This window comes from Oncorhynchus gorbuscha, linkage group LG19 (assembly GCF_021184085.1).
Source record: "Oncorhynchus gorbuscha isolate QuinsamMale2020 ecotype Even-year linkage group LG19, OgorEven_v1.0, whole genome shotgun sequence".
Lineage (NCBI taxonomy): Eukaryota > Metazoa > Chordata > Actinopteri > Salmoniformes > Salmonidae > Oncorhynchus > Oncorhynchus gorbuscha.
The window spans coordinates 35,162,642-35,179,110 of NC_060191.1; the positions used below are offsets into that span (position 1 = coordinate 35,162,642).

The window sequence follows — 16,469 nt, forward strand, 5'->3', positions numbered from 1 at the left end:
AGATATCTTTAGAATTGGTAAAGGGAAACCCCAATGGTAAAGTTAAACAGAAATGACGGAATCGACGGCAAATGCAGTACTGCCTGCTCAAGGCTCAAATATAGCGCTGTAGGTGACATAATTTATGGGCCTAGTCCAAACTCGACCATGGGCCTCACTGGAGTTTCAGTTTGTACTTTATTTAAAGGTCAGCACGTGACAGAAGGATATTGGGCCTTTTGAACTGGGCTTACCTTGACAAGTCTCGACATGCCCTGACCTCAAACGAGGTGTTATTCATGTGTATTAGGCCTAGTTTGTAGGCACATAAGGCGTTTGTCTTTCTGTTGAAACTGTTCTCAATGTCGGCCATTGAAATAATATTGTATCAGCCTAAATCTGTCAAAGGTGTGCCACACTCACTGTCAAACATGTTGAGTAGGTAGGGTGTCAAAGAAATGTCTCCTTTCACAACTAGCTGCTTGACAATGCCAATTAGCCATGAACAGTTGAAGGGTAGGGCCAACATTTTTTTTTTGTAGAATTATGTTTTGAGTTACTGGCCCTCCTTTGAAATAGTTAGCAGGTAAATTCCCAAAGGGGCAATGCATGTCAAAGTTCTCCAAGGGTTGCCTTTCAAGTTTTTCTCTTCCTGTTATTCTAAAATGAATAGGAACAGGGAATGGTGGGCTACACAAATGCATGTCTATTAATTATGTGAGGTGTTCAATATACTACATTTGAAGACAGAACACCAGGGTTCTCCAATTCTGAGCAAAAAAAAACATATATTTTGATCATTTTCGCTGTTGGACATAAAAGACTAAAATCCTCATTAAATCAGCACAAAGTTATTTTAATTTAGGAAATCTGTTCCCAATTTATTTATAACTATGTTCAGGTCCCGACCATCCGCTCAAGGAAAAATATGCCCAGGGCTGAATGTAATTGGGGACCCCTGCAGTACATAAACCTACAGGAACATGAATATGTTCATTTTGCCACTGACAGAAGGCGTGTCCATCAACTCGCTTCCTTTCAAAGCGCAGTGGTGGAAGAGGGGAGGGAATAGTCAAATCATGCTTGAACTTATAAAGCAGACCCTCCTCCAACGTGTAACAGATTGGAGTATTCAAAACCTGAGAGAAGTGCCTGTTTTCAACTTTTTACACATACTGAGTATTAGTTCTTTAGAGAGCACAAGACTACTGCTTTGAATTCTAAAAAAAAACTTAAAAAACGGCTATAGACCAACCTGTCTAATTGACAAATATATTATAGGCTACAGAACACATTTTCATGGTGCTCTCTTTATTTGCTCCTACTGGAGTAAGGAAAAGGTGTTCGTAACCAGTGCTGGATGTCACCTCCAGTTCCAATGGATTATAACCAGGCCATGGCTCCTCCAGTGCCGCCGCACAAGCCCAAAACGACCCGGCCACTCGAGGCTCAGGAGCGGGTGTTGAAGTGCGTACTGCTCGGCGATGGAGCGGTTGGGAAGACCAGCCTAGTTGTCAGCTACACAACGAATGGCTATCCAACGAAGTACGTCCCCACTGCGTTTGATGACTTTTCAGGTGAGCCAGTTAAAACCATTTATTGTGGCACTATTCTTGGAAAAAATAAATAATGATAGATTAGTCTCCTACAGACATTCCCAGCCAGATAAAATAAACATAAAACATGTTTTCTGTTGCACATTGCTACGTTTTGATTTTGACTATGGGCCAACACCCATATATTGCACATTGCTACATTGTAACAAAGCCTTAATTGACCATAGTGGACATCTGTTACATTGTAACGGGGAAATGTGCTGGCTCTGTCTTGCAGCCACCCATTCTGCGGAACGAATCACCCAACTTTTCTGCTGTCATTTTGCTGCCCTCGAGGCTAACAGCAGCGACCGTCTGTCTGCAGATATTTTGTATTATTGCACCCAAATTATGCGCCCTGGTCATTTTATACGCCCGGGCCTGTTGTAATTTCCAGTTGGCAGAATTCCATTTTCCAAAACGTAGCCACCAGCAAATGTTTGTCTAACGTACCGAATGGTTGAAAACTGAAACGGCATACTTGTTGAAACTAACCTCAGTTGGCAAGTGATGACAACGCCCGCCCGCACACGCTGACGTTAGCGCGTCATTATCTCAGGAGAGGCCTATTCTTCCTTTTGAAGTTATCGCATTAAACTTTGATCTCAGGAAACCTCCACCAAAACGCAATGTCTGAGTTCATCTAAACTTGCATGACATGATAACTTTAGGAGTCTAGGGAAGGCTTGATTAGGAAAGTGTGACACCGTCTTTATGGCCATTCACAATGATAGACACAGCTGCCCTTACCTATCCGTTTATCAGGAATATACATCTATTATAACCATTCTATCATTCTAAACACCGAATTATACTCATGCCAACCGCTATGGAAGGTTTTGAATGAGACTATTACATATTTTAATAGGCGTATACACACGAATACCCTTAGTATTCATCCCTCTCCCACTGCCCCCAGGAATCCAAGTTATAAGGCCTAAAATGAACAGAACATTCTTGTTGAACATGCTTCTCAGCAGGCAGGCATGGTTTTGGATTGCACAACTCTGGCCATTGTTGTCAGCCTTGACCTGAAAGCCGTCTCTCTGCTATGATGGAATGGACACATCTGTTGCAATGGCTCTGAGCAGAGATTGTCTTTCTCCCTCATGACAGAGAGGGATTGTGCAGTTTGGGGCCCCATTTGATGATGTCATTTATCCGTTCCTGGAATCAGAGCCCTCTTTTGAAAGCTGATTTCTGGGCAGTTATGCAATTCCACAGGTGACACTTGGGGTAGAGGAAATAGAGGGAGGAAGGGATGGAGAGAGAGAGAGAGAGAGAGGGAGGGCAGAGAGTTTTGGGCCCAAGTAGAATACGAGGCAGATCATATGTCAGGGATTGGGGAAATGATTGCACAATAGGCGCTGGGTATAATGAGGAGTAGTCCGATGCTGCTGCGGACTTGTCCCCACAGCGCTTTGATCAGGTGATGTGAACATATATCCTGGGCGCCTTGTAAACACTTCCATAAGCTTCACCACATTGGGCTCTTTTGAAACATGGCCGATAATGAAACTGCTAGTGACATGACTCATAGCACTCTTCCAATCTGGAGAGAGCTATTGGGAGAGTCACTAAACAAACAAATCCGCTTTGGTTTCCTCTGTAGACAGCTTGGCAGGGCTTTCAAAGCTTGAAAGAACAGAATATGGTATGAAAGAGAGAAGTTATTGCCTTTACTTTAACTGGGCGAGTGGGTGGGCGAGACAAGACCGCCACTCTGAGTTAGGGGGGGGATGGGTGAGCTTTCTGTTCGCTGTGTCCAGGGGGTATGAAGTACGTCAAACCGGCTTGCCTTTGTTTTTCCCAGAGGATATTTTTGGTGGGCGGGCCTCTCATCCGCCAGGGGTCTCTTCCTTTCTGTGTGTATGTGTGTTTAAAGTGTCAGGTGGAGTAATGTGGAGGCAGATGGGACAATAGCCCCGCGCTGATTATTTTTTCTCTCTCTCTCTCTCTCTCTCTCTCTCTCTCTCTCTCTCTCTCTCTCTCTCTCTCTCTCTCTCTCTCTCTCTCTCTCTCTCTCTCTCTCTCTCTCTCTCTCTCTCTCTCTCTCTCTCTCTCTCTCTCTCTCTCTCTCTCTCTCTCTCTCTCTCTCTCTCTCTCTCTCTCTCTCTCTCTCTCTCTCTCTCTCTCTCTCTCTCTCTCTCTCTCTCTCTCTCTACCCTCTCTCTCTCTCACCCCACCCCCCAACAGCGGTGGTGCAGGTGGATGGACACCCTGTGAGGCTACAGCTCTGTGACACTGCTGGACAGGTGAGAACCCTAGCAACACTCCACATACTACACACAGTATGCTTCAACCTATTGGTGCTGCGTTCACCGCTCTCTGTCACAGGCATGCATGTATGCCCAGAGGAAAAATTATGCTGAGCACCACTGAACTTCCTCAACGGCCATTCTCCTTCTTCTGCTTGGTTCTCATACATGTTGCATGATTTATAGAGTCAGAGACAGTGTTGGCTTTTGTCTTGCATGTCGTCTTTTCTGGTGGGTATTGCTCAAGGCAGCATTCTGGGGCACCGTCTTATTTCCCAGGCTCTACCACTACTCTGTGGCAGCTGTGGGGCCCGCTGGTTCTCCTGAGAATGTCTCTCTAACACCCCCCCTAGAGAGAAATGAATTCCTGTGCTTTGCTGCCACTCTACATCTGAAGTGGGATCCAGGCAAATTCATTGGCATAGCTTTTGGGGATGGGGATTGTGAGGGGGGATTTGGGAATGGTTAAAGGCGTTAGAACGGCGGGAACTCATTAGAACAGAACAGATCTGGGTTGAAGCCACATTGTGAGGCAACCGCTAGGAGGGAGGGAGACGACGCAATCGCAGAAAGTAGCTGTTAATGCATGTTTTGTTTTTTAAAAATCTCGTTCTGCTCTCTTCCTCTTTTCCCCCCGCCCCCTTTCTCTGTAGTTCTCCAGGCATAGGCAGGCGCGGTTGGTGTAACTGAGAGTTGTGCGCCTGAGCTCTGAGCGTCATGCTAAGCCTTTTTAACATGGTTAGATTGTTCTAGAAAGAGAACAGGTTGTGAAAGCCCTGGTGTTTTCTCTCTGGGCATGGGTGGTGTCGTAATTTCACTTCTATAACTACAACCCTGCCCAGAGAGCATAGTTTAGTTTATTAGGATCCCCGTTAGCTACTGCACATGCAGCAGCTCCTCTTCCTGGGGTCCACATATAACATATGAATACATGACAAAGTACAGAACAGCAAAAGACAAGAACAACGTCACATATTACATTCAATGTTTTTTATAGGAGAGACACCGAGAGACAACAAATATACTATTTACACACTTAATATATGCATATTCTTACATACAGTACAGTTAAATATGATCTTTATAAAGAGGAGAGGCACTGTGATAAATCGTTTTTTTAATCTGTTTTTTTTCAAGCTAAATTTGCTTTTTGCCTGAGTAACCTCTTGTGGCAGAGCATTCCACGATGACATGAGTGACGCATTAAATCTGGTTTTGGTTTGAGTACCGTGAAGAATCACATAGTGGCGTATCACATAGTAGATTTTACAAGTGGTTAGACATTTTCAACACACAAATGTTTCTTAAAAAGACTAGCAGAGAATTAGTACATTTCTCCTCAACCCTCAACCATGAAAGACCATCATGCATATTGTTCATGTACAGTTGAAGTCAGAAGTTTACATACACCTTAGCCAAATACATTTCAATTCAGTTTTTCAAAATTCCTGACGTTTAATCCTAGTAAAAATTCCCTGTCTTAGGTCAGATTGGGTCACCACTTTATTTTAAAAATGTGAAATGTCAAAATAATAGTAGAGAGAATGATTTATTTCAGCTTGTATTTCTTTCATCACATTCCCAGTGGGTCAGAAGTTTACATACACTCAATTAGTATTTGGCTTTAAATTGTTTAACTTGGGTCAAACGTTTTGGGTAGCCTTCCATAAGCTTCCTATAATAAGTTGGGTGAATTTTGGCCCATTCCTCCTGACAGAGCTGGTGTAACTGAGTCAGGTTTGTAGACCTCCTCGCTCGCACACGCATTTTCAGTTTTGCACACACATTTTCTATAGAATTGAGGTCAGGGCTTTGTGATGGCCACTCCAATACCTTGACTTTGTTGTCCTTAAGCCATTTTGCCACAACTTTGGAAGTATGCTTGGGGTCATTGTTCATTTGGAAGACCCATTTGCGACCAAGCTTTAACTTCCTGACTGATGTCTTGAGATGTTGCTTCTATATATCCAGATACTTTTCCTCCCTCATGATGCAATCTATGTTGTGAAGTGCACCATCCCCTCCTGCAGCAAACCCCCACAACATGATGTTGCCACCCCCGTGCTTCACGGTTGGGGATGGTGTTCTTTAGCTTGCAAGGCTCTCCTTTTTCCCTCCAAACATAACGATGGTCATTATGGCCAAACAGTCCTATTTTTGTTTCATCAGACCAGAGGACATTTCTCCAAAATGTACGATCTTTGTCCCCATGTGCAGTTGCAAACTGTAGTCTGGCATTTTTATGGCGTGGCTTCTTCCTTGCTCAGCGGCCTTTCAGGTTATGTCGATATAGGACTCGTTTTACTGTGGATATAGATACTTTTGTACCTGTTTCCTCCAGCATCTTCACAAGGTCCTTTGCTGTTGTTCTGGGATTGATTTGCACTTTTCACACCAATGTACGTTCATCTCTAGGAGACAGAACGCGTCTCCTTCCTGAGCGGTATGACGGCTGCGTGGTCCCATGGTGTTTATCCTTGCGTACTATTGTTTGTACAGATGAACGTGGTACCTTCAGGCATTTGGAAATTGCTCTCAAGGATGAACCAGACTTGTGGAGGTCTACAAAAAAAATTGAAGGTCTTGGCTGATTTCTTTTGATTTTTCCTTGATGTCAAGCAAAGTGGCACTGAGTTTGATGGTAGGACTTGAAATACATCCACAGGTACACCTCCAATTGACTCAAATTATGTTGATTAGCCTATCAGAAGCTTCTAAAGCCATGACATCATTCTCGGGAATGTTCCAAGCTGTTTAAAGAAACAGTCAACTTATTGTATGTAAACTTCTGACCCACTGGAATTGTGATACAGTGAATTATAAATGAAATAATCTGTCTGTAAACAATTGTTGGAAAAATGACTTGTGTCATGCATAAAGTAGATGTCCCAACCAACTTGCCAAAACTATAGTTTGTTAATTAACAAGAAATTTGTGGAGTGGTTGAAAAACAAGTTTTAATGATTCCAACCTAAGTGTATGTAAACTTCCATCTTCAACTGTTAGTTCTGTGGGTGCAGTTAAGGGCAAGGCGTGCTGCTTTGTTTTGAGACAGCTGCAGCTTCTTTGCATCACCTAACCATATTAACGGACAGTAATCAAGATGGGACAAGAATCAAAGCCTGAACAACTAGTATAGTTGATATTTGTATCAAAAACGCAGAACATCTTTTTATAAGAGACATTCCTCTTCCCATCTTCACTACAATTTTGTCAATATGACTTGACCATGACCATGATCATCCAATGTTACTCCTAGGAGTTCAGGTTTATGCACCACTCCAGTTGAGGTTTAGGTCTAAGAGAATGCTTTTAACCAAATGCGTTACTTTTGGTTTTAGATGTATTTAAGACCAGTTTATTGTTAATCACCCATTCTGACAATAAGGTAAGTCCTCTTTAAGAGTCTCAGTGAGCTCACTGGCTGTAGGTGCTGATGTGTAGAGGGTGCAATCATCAGCAGACATAGTCATTTTAACTTCTTGTAAGACAAGTGGCAAATCATTTGTAGAAATAGAGAAGAGCAGTGGCCCAAGTCAACTGCCCTGAGGGATACCGCACTGTACATATCTGATGTTAGAGAATCTTCCATTGAAGAATACTCGCTAAGTTCTATTTAATAAGTAACTCTCCAACCATGTGACAGCAGGTGATGTAAAGCCATAACAAGTTAGTTTTTTTCAATAACAAATTATGATCAATAACACCAAAGTCTGCACTGAAATTTAACAATACAGCTCCAACTATCATCTTATTAGCCATTTATTTTAGCCAATCATCTGAGTCAGTGCAGTACAAGTTGAGTGCCCTTCCCTATATATATATATATATATATATATATGTGTGTGAAGTTCACTAGCACCACAGGGCACTGCCAGTACCGTAAACACAATCACAACATCCAAGTTGTTTTTCCAAAGAAGACTTGACTGTGTTTGGTTGAGTGTAGAGTTCACAACCATTGGAATGAACACAAGGCCCAAACACTTCCCAGCGTACATGCACTGTAGTGAACTCCTCACAGTCGTCTTAGGGCTGAATGGATCTGTTTACTTTGTACACAACATCTAAATCCTCCACTCTCACAGCCACAGAAAGCTGGGGCAAACACATGCAAAGTCAACAAACACTTACTGTACATATATGCACTATCATAGCAGGAGAACAGATACCGCACCCTGAGAACGCCTGAGATATACGATAGCAACTGCTGCTATGGCTGTTAGGTCATTCTCATAAAACTGTAAAAAGAATAAAAAATGATAAACATTTTTCACGAAATGCCTTCTTGAATCACTGAGATTAGGATCTGTACTTATCTATGAGAAAGCCAAGTGGGGTAAAGGGGGTGTTTGAGAATAATAACCTTTTATGAAAGAATATAAGCGAACACATTAACTTGTGCTCAGCTAAGGACCACTCCTCTAGATGATCCACCATGGGTGAATAAAACGTTATTTATTAAAAACTGGTTGTAGTTTTTACAGGGTGGTACGGTAATGAGACACTGTTTGTATGTAATAAATATGATACTTTAATGTAAACTTCAACTAGTAAACAATTTCTATGATTTATTGACAAACTACAACAACATATTTTGTTTTATTCAAATAAGTTAGGTTTTTCTAAATATTTTTAATAATATTACCCCCCAAAAATTTCATCTGGACGCATTTCGGTAATGTGGAATTGGGGTGAATTTAAAAAACAAATCCGTCAAATTAAAAATGTATTTTATAATAAGACATGTTTCCAAAAACAAAACATCTTAGTCCTCAGAATGATAGTTTATTTTTGCAGATTGATAGTTGATTTCTGCAGATGCATCATGGTTATTGTAGCTCAATTTGCTACAGACATTTTACAACTGGTTTCCTGAGAATTACCTTGTTAATTAAAAAAAGTCACTCCCCGCTCAGCAAGATTGATGCATTTTGTATGTTAGCCAATATCTCTGCGCTGTTACCTCAGTTTGGAAACACTAAATTTGAAATTATGATTTGGAAAAGAAAAAGTGTGGGAAAAGACTATTCCACTCAGAGGCTACTGAATATAAAAAAGTAGCTTTCTCTGTTGGATTCTGAAAAGGGTTAAAGAGAGAGAGGGATTTGTGTCAAGTTTCTGCCAACCTTAATCTATGTAATCAAGGATGTGAGAGGCCCTTGTTACCCAAGGCTCTGTGGCTCTACGGTGTTCATTTGGGAGATCAGTGTGATAATGAAAGAGGAGGTTACTGCTCAACATAAACAGACTTCTCTCACACGGTTTGTTATGGAGAGATTATCACCACCATTTATTTCCACTGACATTCTGCCTGCTTGTTTTGCATTGACCTATAGAGCAATTACTGCAATGTGTTGGTGTGAAGCAGGTTTGTTTGTGTGTGAACCTTGAAGTGAAATACATCAGACAGTGGAGTTGGTAAAACTATACTACCTAGGGATTAGACCTTGATGGATTTTATATAATATCATCTTTCTCTCTCTCTCTCCTCAGGATGAATTCGATAAGCTCCGTCACTTCTGCTACTCGCGCACCGACGCCCTCCTCCTCTGCTTCAGCGTGGTCAGCCCTGCCTCCTTCCAGAACGTCTGGGAGAAGTGGGTCCCAGAGATCCGCCGGCGCTGCCCGCTCACGCCCATGCTGCTGGTGGGAACCCAGTGTGACCTGCGCGAGGACGTCAAGGTGCTGATCGAGCTGGCCCGGCGGAGGGAGAGGCCCGTGGCCGAGGTGGACGCCCGCGCCCTGGCGGACAAAGTGGGCGCCGTGGCGTACGTGGAGTGCTCGGCGCTCACCCAGAAGAACCTGAAGGAGGTGTTTGACGCGGCCATCGCCGTGGGGATGAAGCACGCCGATAGGAGGGCGCGGCGGGAGAGGAAGGTGCGCAGCACGGCCGATAAGATGAAGACACTGTCCAAGTCGTGGTGGAAGAAGTACGTCTGTATCCAGTAGAGAGAGAAAGCGGAGAGGGATATCGACTAGGACTATGAAACTGGGACTGGAAACGTGTTCAGATGAGCCTATGTTGTTCATATAGATTGAAGGACTTCTGTCTTAGCTCCTCTCAGATGACCCCACATTTTCAAAATTACTGGGAACTTTCAATAAATCCCCTGGTTTTCCCGAAATCCCATTTGGAAGATTCCCGAAATCAGAAGGGAATAAGCAGAATCTTCCAATTAGGATTTTTGGAAAACCAGGGAATTTCTTAAAAGCTCTGCAGGGAATTCTGCAACCCTAGTCAAAATGAATGGAGTGAGGGAATGTACTGGGGAGTGAGAGTGTCTCAAGTTGGAGGAGATCCACTGATTGGTTGATTGCAAAGAGACTGACAGGACTGCGCTCCAACCACTCCCTGTCTGCTTGAGCTGGTCTGAACTCTAACCTTTGAGCAGAGTGCTATCACAGAAGATCAAGGAGTAAAACCATCAACACGATTGACAATGCAATGGAGCAAAGAGCGAGTTGAACTCAGAGCAATAAGGACTTTTATATGAACTGATGGGTGGGGAGGGGAAAAGACTGGGATGTACTCTTATACGTCACCCTTTAAAAATGATTTAAATACTGTATCATGATGTGCTGCATAAAGTAGGTATCCCCCCCCCCATCATCATACCTGATATATGTTCACATCTTTTATGCGATCCACATGACTCTGTAATCAAACAGCCGATAGATCTCATTGGTAGAGCAAGACGGAAACAAACTGAGGGACTAACATGGCATTCAACTCAAACTCAAACCAAATGGCACTATGATGCGAATACAGCTACAATACATTCATATCTACAATCGTACCAATTGCATTTACAGACAAGACTTTAGGGGTATTGATAAGGGACTTTTCCACCGATTCCACCTGGCCCTAGTCATCACTGTCAGCAGCATGACCTGGCCCCATGGTCCTCTGGTGGTGGTCACTCTGTCATTGCCAGTAAAAGCCAGGGGGTGGAGGGTTAAGCCTGGTGTGTGTGCGTGTGTTTAGGGGGTGCATATTTATGTGTGTGTTTAACCACATGACTGTCTGAGGTCCCTAGCCCAGGTTGTGTCTGTCTGTCTGTCTGTCTGTCTGTCTGTCTGTCTGTCTGTCTGTCTGTCTGTCTGTCTGTCTGTCTGTCTGTCTGTCTGTCTGTCTGTCTGTCTGTCTGTCTGTCTGTCTGTCTGTCTGTCTGTCTGTCTGTCTGTCTGTCTGTCTGTCTGTCTGTCTGTCTGTCTGTCTGTCTGTCTGTCTGTCTGTCTGTCTGTCTGTCTGTCTGTCTGTCTGTCTGTCTGTCTGTCTGTCTGTCTGTCTGTCTGTCTGTCTGCTGCAGTGCTACATTGTAAGTGTCTGTTGATACAGCTGCTGCCACTGTCAGCAGACCACACAGTGAGGGACTGGGCTCCCCAGACAGAAAAGAGCTCCTCATCAATACACATTAATGGTCAGACCTTAAAGAGCGCTCTCAACAATACACCCCCCCCGCCCCCATTGATCTCCACTCAACCTACTTTAACTGGAGAACTCGGCGGTTTCCATCCAATAGCCACTCCTCAACTGATGGGAGTCTGTAAGCCGTTGGAGCGTTGTCTCACTCTGCCGGAGTGGGGAGATTAGATTGAGGAACACAAGGTCATCGAGTGGTGCCACTGTAAATTGCACTTATCACGCTTAACCCAAATACTTTGTTGGAGTCGTGCCAATGATGCCATGCAATGGCCCTTGGACTGCACAGGGTCTGATGCCTCTCTTTGTCATTTGAAACGTTTGATTTTCACCCTTCCGTGAGAGTCGCAAGGTTTTCACTCCGCTGTTGATCACTACATTTTTGTAATTACAGAACTATGTTGAGTTCACTGGCGCTCGTTCTCCTCTCCAGCAACCTCATGATAAACGGAGCGAATCGCCAACGAAACCAATTGTATTTGCTTCTTATTTTTCAGAAGCCTGTCTGTATGCTCTCTGTGTGTATCCCTTTATTTGGGGCATCAACTATAAAATGCACAGCCACTGATCAACCCTACAAGCAAATGTATGAGAAATTAAATGTATATTTTGTCTAACAATGTTTGTTTTTTTTGCAAGGTAATTTTGTGTACATTTTGTTCTGTTTCCATCACAAAACTATCCCCAAACACCCTAAATGGTGGCGAATGAGACAGAAGTGTTTCGCTTGCGGTCTGATACTGTCAAGGACTGTTTATAAAAGCAACAGAGATCTAAATAAATGTGAAATCTTAACAAAAAACATGCCGTGTATCTGTGTTTCTATGTGTTTGCAGAGAGATAAAGCTATCTTTTACCCCGTGTGGAGTGTGCGAGGGATTGACTGAATCCTATCTCCCGTTGAGTCTAAAATGAATGCTGGTGACGCTCCGTGTGAGGTCAAAGGTAAAAACACTATGTAAATGTGTGTTGAGGAACATTGTGTACGGCAACCCCATCGCACCCTCTCTGTTTCAAGTATGTGCTCGAGTTGTGGTGGATGGTCATCGACAATCGTGTCTCGTACAGGAATGGCTCTTTTGGTTCTCCCGAAGGAAAAAAAAACAACTTGCCTAAAAACTCTACAATGTTATCCATGACAAACCATCAATACAACTGAAGAGTTGGTAGTCATATCAGTGTTTTTGTTTGCGGTCTATTAGAATTGAGAAGTGCGGTAGAATTGCAAGAAGAGAACGTCTTCCTTCACGCCGCCACGGTGGAGGTAATGGGTCGACAATTACAGCTGGTTATGGTCTGTTGTTAAGCTGTAATGATGTCTTCAGAGTTGTTGTGTGTGTGGACGGCAGTTGGGTGTGCGCACAGAGTCTGGTGACGGTGAAACGGAGGTAGGCGTTGGGCCAGTGGTTTAATTATAATGGTTACAATGGTTTCCTGGGAGCTGCACTGGTAGTTTGACACAAAGCTGTTGTTGTTTGTCTCTCTCAGAAGGAGCCATTGCATTGTGTCCAGCCTTTGGTAATGGTGATAAGCAGTATGGTAGAGACAAGGCAGTACTTACACTTAGCTGTAAAAATCTATCTTTGGGATATACTGTATAGCTAGGCCTTTTCAGATCGGAATCCTGAATCCAAGTGTCGGTCACAGCGAAGAAAAGGAAAAAGATTTACAGCGCAAGATGAAACACCCTTTCTGTTTTCAGATTTGACTGTTGTTGACTGATGGTGAGCAACTGTCCGATTTAGAAAACCTCTGAAGTATTGTGAGAGGAGAAAACATGTTCGGTGCCATCTGGAATATCAATAAGTCAGACGTCATAAAAGGCCATGTACAGAGCCTTCGGAAAGTATTCAGACCCCTTGACTTTTTCCACATTTTGTTACGTTACGGCCTTATTCTAAAATGGATGAAATATAACAATTATCAGCAAATTACACACAATACCCTATAATGACAAAACATTTTTGCAATGTATGTATAAAAAAACCTAAAACAGAAATGCATTATTTACGTAATATTCAGACCCTTTGCAATGAGACTCTAAATTGAGCTCAGGTGCATCCTGTTTCCATTGATCCTCCTTGAGATGTTTCTAAAACTTGATTGGAGTCCACCTGTGGTAAATTCAGTTGATTGGACATTCATCTACATACAACCTCAATTGGGCCGACCAACCAGTGCTCCCGCACATTGGCTAACCGGGCTATCTGCATTGTGTCCCGCCACCCACCACCCGCCAACCCCTCTTTTACGTTACTGCTACTCTCTGTTCATCATATATGCATAGTCACTTTAACCATATCTACATGTACAAAGTACCTCAATCAGCCCTACTAACCGGTGTATGTATGTAGCCTCGCTACTGTATATAGCCTGTCTTTTTACTGTTTTATTTCTTTACCTACCTATTGTTCACCTAATACCTTTTTTGCACTATTGGTTAGAGCCTGTAAGTAAGCATTTCACTGTAAGGTCTACCTACACCTGTTGTATTCGGCGCACGTGACAAATAAACTTTGATTTGATTTGGAAAGGTACACACCTGTCTACATAAGGTCCCACAGTTGACAGTGCACGTCAGAGCAAAAACCAAGCCATGAGGTTGAAGGAATTGTCCGTAGAGCTCTGAGGCAGGATTGTGTCGAGGCACAGATTTGGGGAAGGGTACCAAAACATTTCTCCAGCATTGAAGGTCCACCAAGAACACAGTGAACTCCATCATTCTTAAATGGAAGACGTTTATAACCACCAAGACTCTTCCTATAGCTGGCCGCCCAGCCAAACTGAGCAATCGGGGGAGAAGGACCTTGGTCAAGGTGGTGACCAAGAACCTGATGTTCACTCTGATCGAGTTCCTCTGTGGAGATGGGAGAACCTTCCAGAAGGACAACCATCTCTGCAGCACTCCACCAATCAGGCCATTATGGTAGAGTGGCCAGACTGAAGCCAATCCTCAGTAAAAGGCAAATGACAGCCCGCTTGGAGTTTTCCAAAAGGCACCTAAAGACTCTCAGACCATGAGAAAGATGAAGAACAGAGAGATCCTTGATGAAAACCTGCTCCAGAGCACTCAGGACCTCAGACTGGGGTGAAGGTTCACCTTCCAACAGGACAACGACCCTAAGCACACAGCCAAGACCATACAGGAGTGACTTCGGGACAAGCCTCTGAATGCCCTTGAGTAGCCCAGCCAGAGCCTGGACTTGAACCCGATCAAACATCTGTGGAGAAACCTGAAAATAGCTGTGCAGCAACGCTCTCCATCCAACCTCACAGAGCTTGAGAGGGTCTGCAGAGAAGAATGGGGTGCCAAAGATGTAGTGTCATACCCAAGAAGACTCAATGCTGCAATGCCTGCCAAAGGTGCTTCAACAAAGTACAAAGTAAAGGGTCTGAATACTTATGTAAATGTGCTATTTCAGGTTTGACATTTTTATGTATTAGCAAAAATAATTAAACAGTTTCTGTTTTGTCATTATGGGGAATTGTGTGTAGATTGAGGGGGAAAAACTGTTTTATCAATTTTAGAATAAGGCTGTAACATGACAAAATGTGGAAAAAGTCAAGGGGTCTGAATACTTTCCGAAGGCACTGTATATCTTCTGGACTACGGGCCTACGCTGAAATAGTTTCATAAGCAGACTGTGGTCTAAAAAAAACTAAAAGTAGAGTAAAGCAATCAGCATATGTGACCTTGTGGTACAGTAGCCTGTGTTCTGTGAGCAATCACACGAAGTGGATAGCCTGCCCAGTTCAAGTCTACAGCAGCTTTGCAGCACGGTTAGGTTCAGAAAAGGAACCTTCAACCTTCTCCCTACTGCTTCTGTGACGTTCTGGGAAACGTTTAGGTAACAGATGAACTCTGACTCCACATGAAAGAGTTGTTCCATGATAAGTTTGGATGGCTTAAAGTTGGTGAAGGATTTATCTTGCCCTCCTTACATGACTATGACCAGAATCATTAGACATGAGCCTATGGGAACAGGATTACAGTTGAACAGAGACTTTGTCATGAACGTCGGGACCCAGGGGCCGGGCTGATCTCAGGCGGTCTCGCCCCACTGTGGTCCGCTTAGTCAGGCGTTGTCTTTGGGATTAGCATTACCCAAGCACTTGTAATGTGATGCAATGTGTCTGGGTCTAATGGAAAGCCTTGGCTGCAGGATTTCAACGCCCGGGTTTTGATTCAACTTTGGTACATTGTTCCTGACACAAAACTGCTTTCAAAGGATGCTGAAGGCCTAGGGGTCTTGCAGCGCTCGCTCCTCTCTCGCTAGAAAGCCTTACTACGTGTACGAAGGGCGGGGTTCTCACACAATCGAATGGCCTTGAGCTAGCGAGTGTACGGTGAGGTCGATGGGCCCAGACGGCTTGGTTTCTCTCACAGAGAGCTACGCCGTCTTTATGACCGCCGTGTCTCCAGCACTTCTCACCGTCACTGCCAGAAAGACAAATGAAGTCCCCGTGGACGGCGTCATACAGCCGACGTGAAGCAACACTGTTGTGCTTCTGGTCAGGTCAGCTCCGGGCTCGTTGGTTGTTACCTTTCATAGATGTCCCCCTCTGTCTGGTTAGAGAGGGCTAAATGAGCTCTTCTCACTTTCCCAGGTCCCAGGTCAGTGACTCAGTTCTCAAACAGCCTCTGAGCCTCTGGTTGATAGGCCATCAAAAGAGCTATCTCTGACTCTGGACCAGCTGGTCGCTGGTCTGCGTACTATGTGTCGCTGTGTGTGTGTGTGTGTGTGTGTGTGTGTGTGTGTGTGTGTGTGTGTGTGTGTGTGTGTGTGTGTGTGTGTGTGTGTGTTCGTGCGTGTTCGTCTGTACACGTTTGCGTGTGCGTATGCAGGCGTACATGCATGTCTGTATGTGTTTGTATGGAAACTCAGCTGGGACCGTTTGTTGTCATACCAGTGGTTCTACGAATTTGCGCGCAAACAGTATGCTATCATGTGAATGCTGGTCATGTGTGGCCTTTATATTGTTGTCTATCACCTATGAATAGGAGGAGACATAATCCCAGTGTGTAAGCTACAGCTCACCGGGCTGAAAAGGCAATTCATGCTGTGCTGTTTAAAAATGACCATCTGACGGAAGTGGGCCAATATCTCAGCCTTATCCTGACTGTTATTGACAGTAGAAACGTCCCTGCATTGTGGATCTAAGTTAATGATTGTCTGCTTATCACCTGGAGGTGAGAACTCTTCTGATGTT

The 16,469-nt window shown here is 43.8% G+C and overlaps 1 protein-coding gene across 1 annotated transcript; it reads left to right on the top strand.

Annotated features, from left to right (window-relative positions):
- Positions 1-1,102: 1,102 nt before the first annotated feature.
- On the top strand, positions 1,103-11,001 carry LOC124005890 (rho-related GTP-binding protein RhoU-like). The gene is made up of 3 exons (XM_046315531.1): positions 1,103-1,556; positions 3,771-3,829; positions 9,329-11,001. The coding sequence occupies exons 1-3, from the start codon at positions 1,340-1,342 to the stop codon at positions 9,782-9,784; spliced, it is 732 nt and encodes a 243-aa protein (XP_046171487.1). The 5' UTR covers positions 1,103-1,339; the 3' UTR covers positions 9,785-11,001.
- The last annotated feature ends 5,468 nt before the right edge of the window (positions 11,002-16,469 follow it).

What these genes read in the sequence shown, in the direction of transcription:
- LOC124005890 (XM_046315531.1), top strand. Translation starts at nt 1,340, where the DNA reads ATGTCACCTCCAGTTCCAATGGATTATAACCAGGCCATGGCTCCTCCA. An exon ending in TGCGTTTGATGACTTTTCAG is followed by an intron (nt 1,557 to 3,770) that starts GTGAGCCAGTTA and finishes ACCCCCCAACAG; the next exon opens with CGGTGGTGCAGGTGGATGGA. An exon ending in TCTGTGACACTGCTGGACAG is followed by an intron (nt 3,830 to 9,328) that starts GTGAGAACCCTA and finishes CTCTCTCCTCAG; the next exon opens with GATGAATTCGATAAGCTCCG.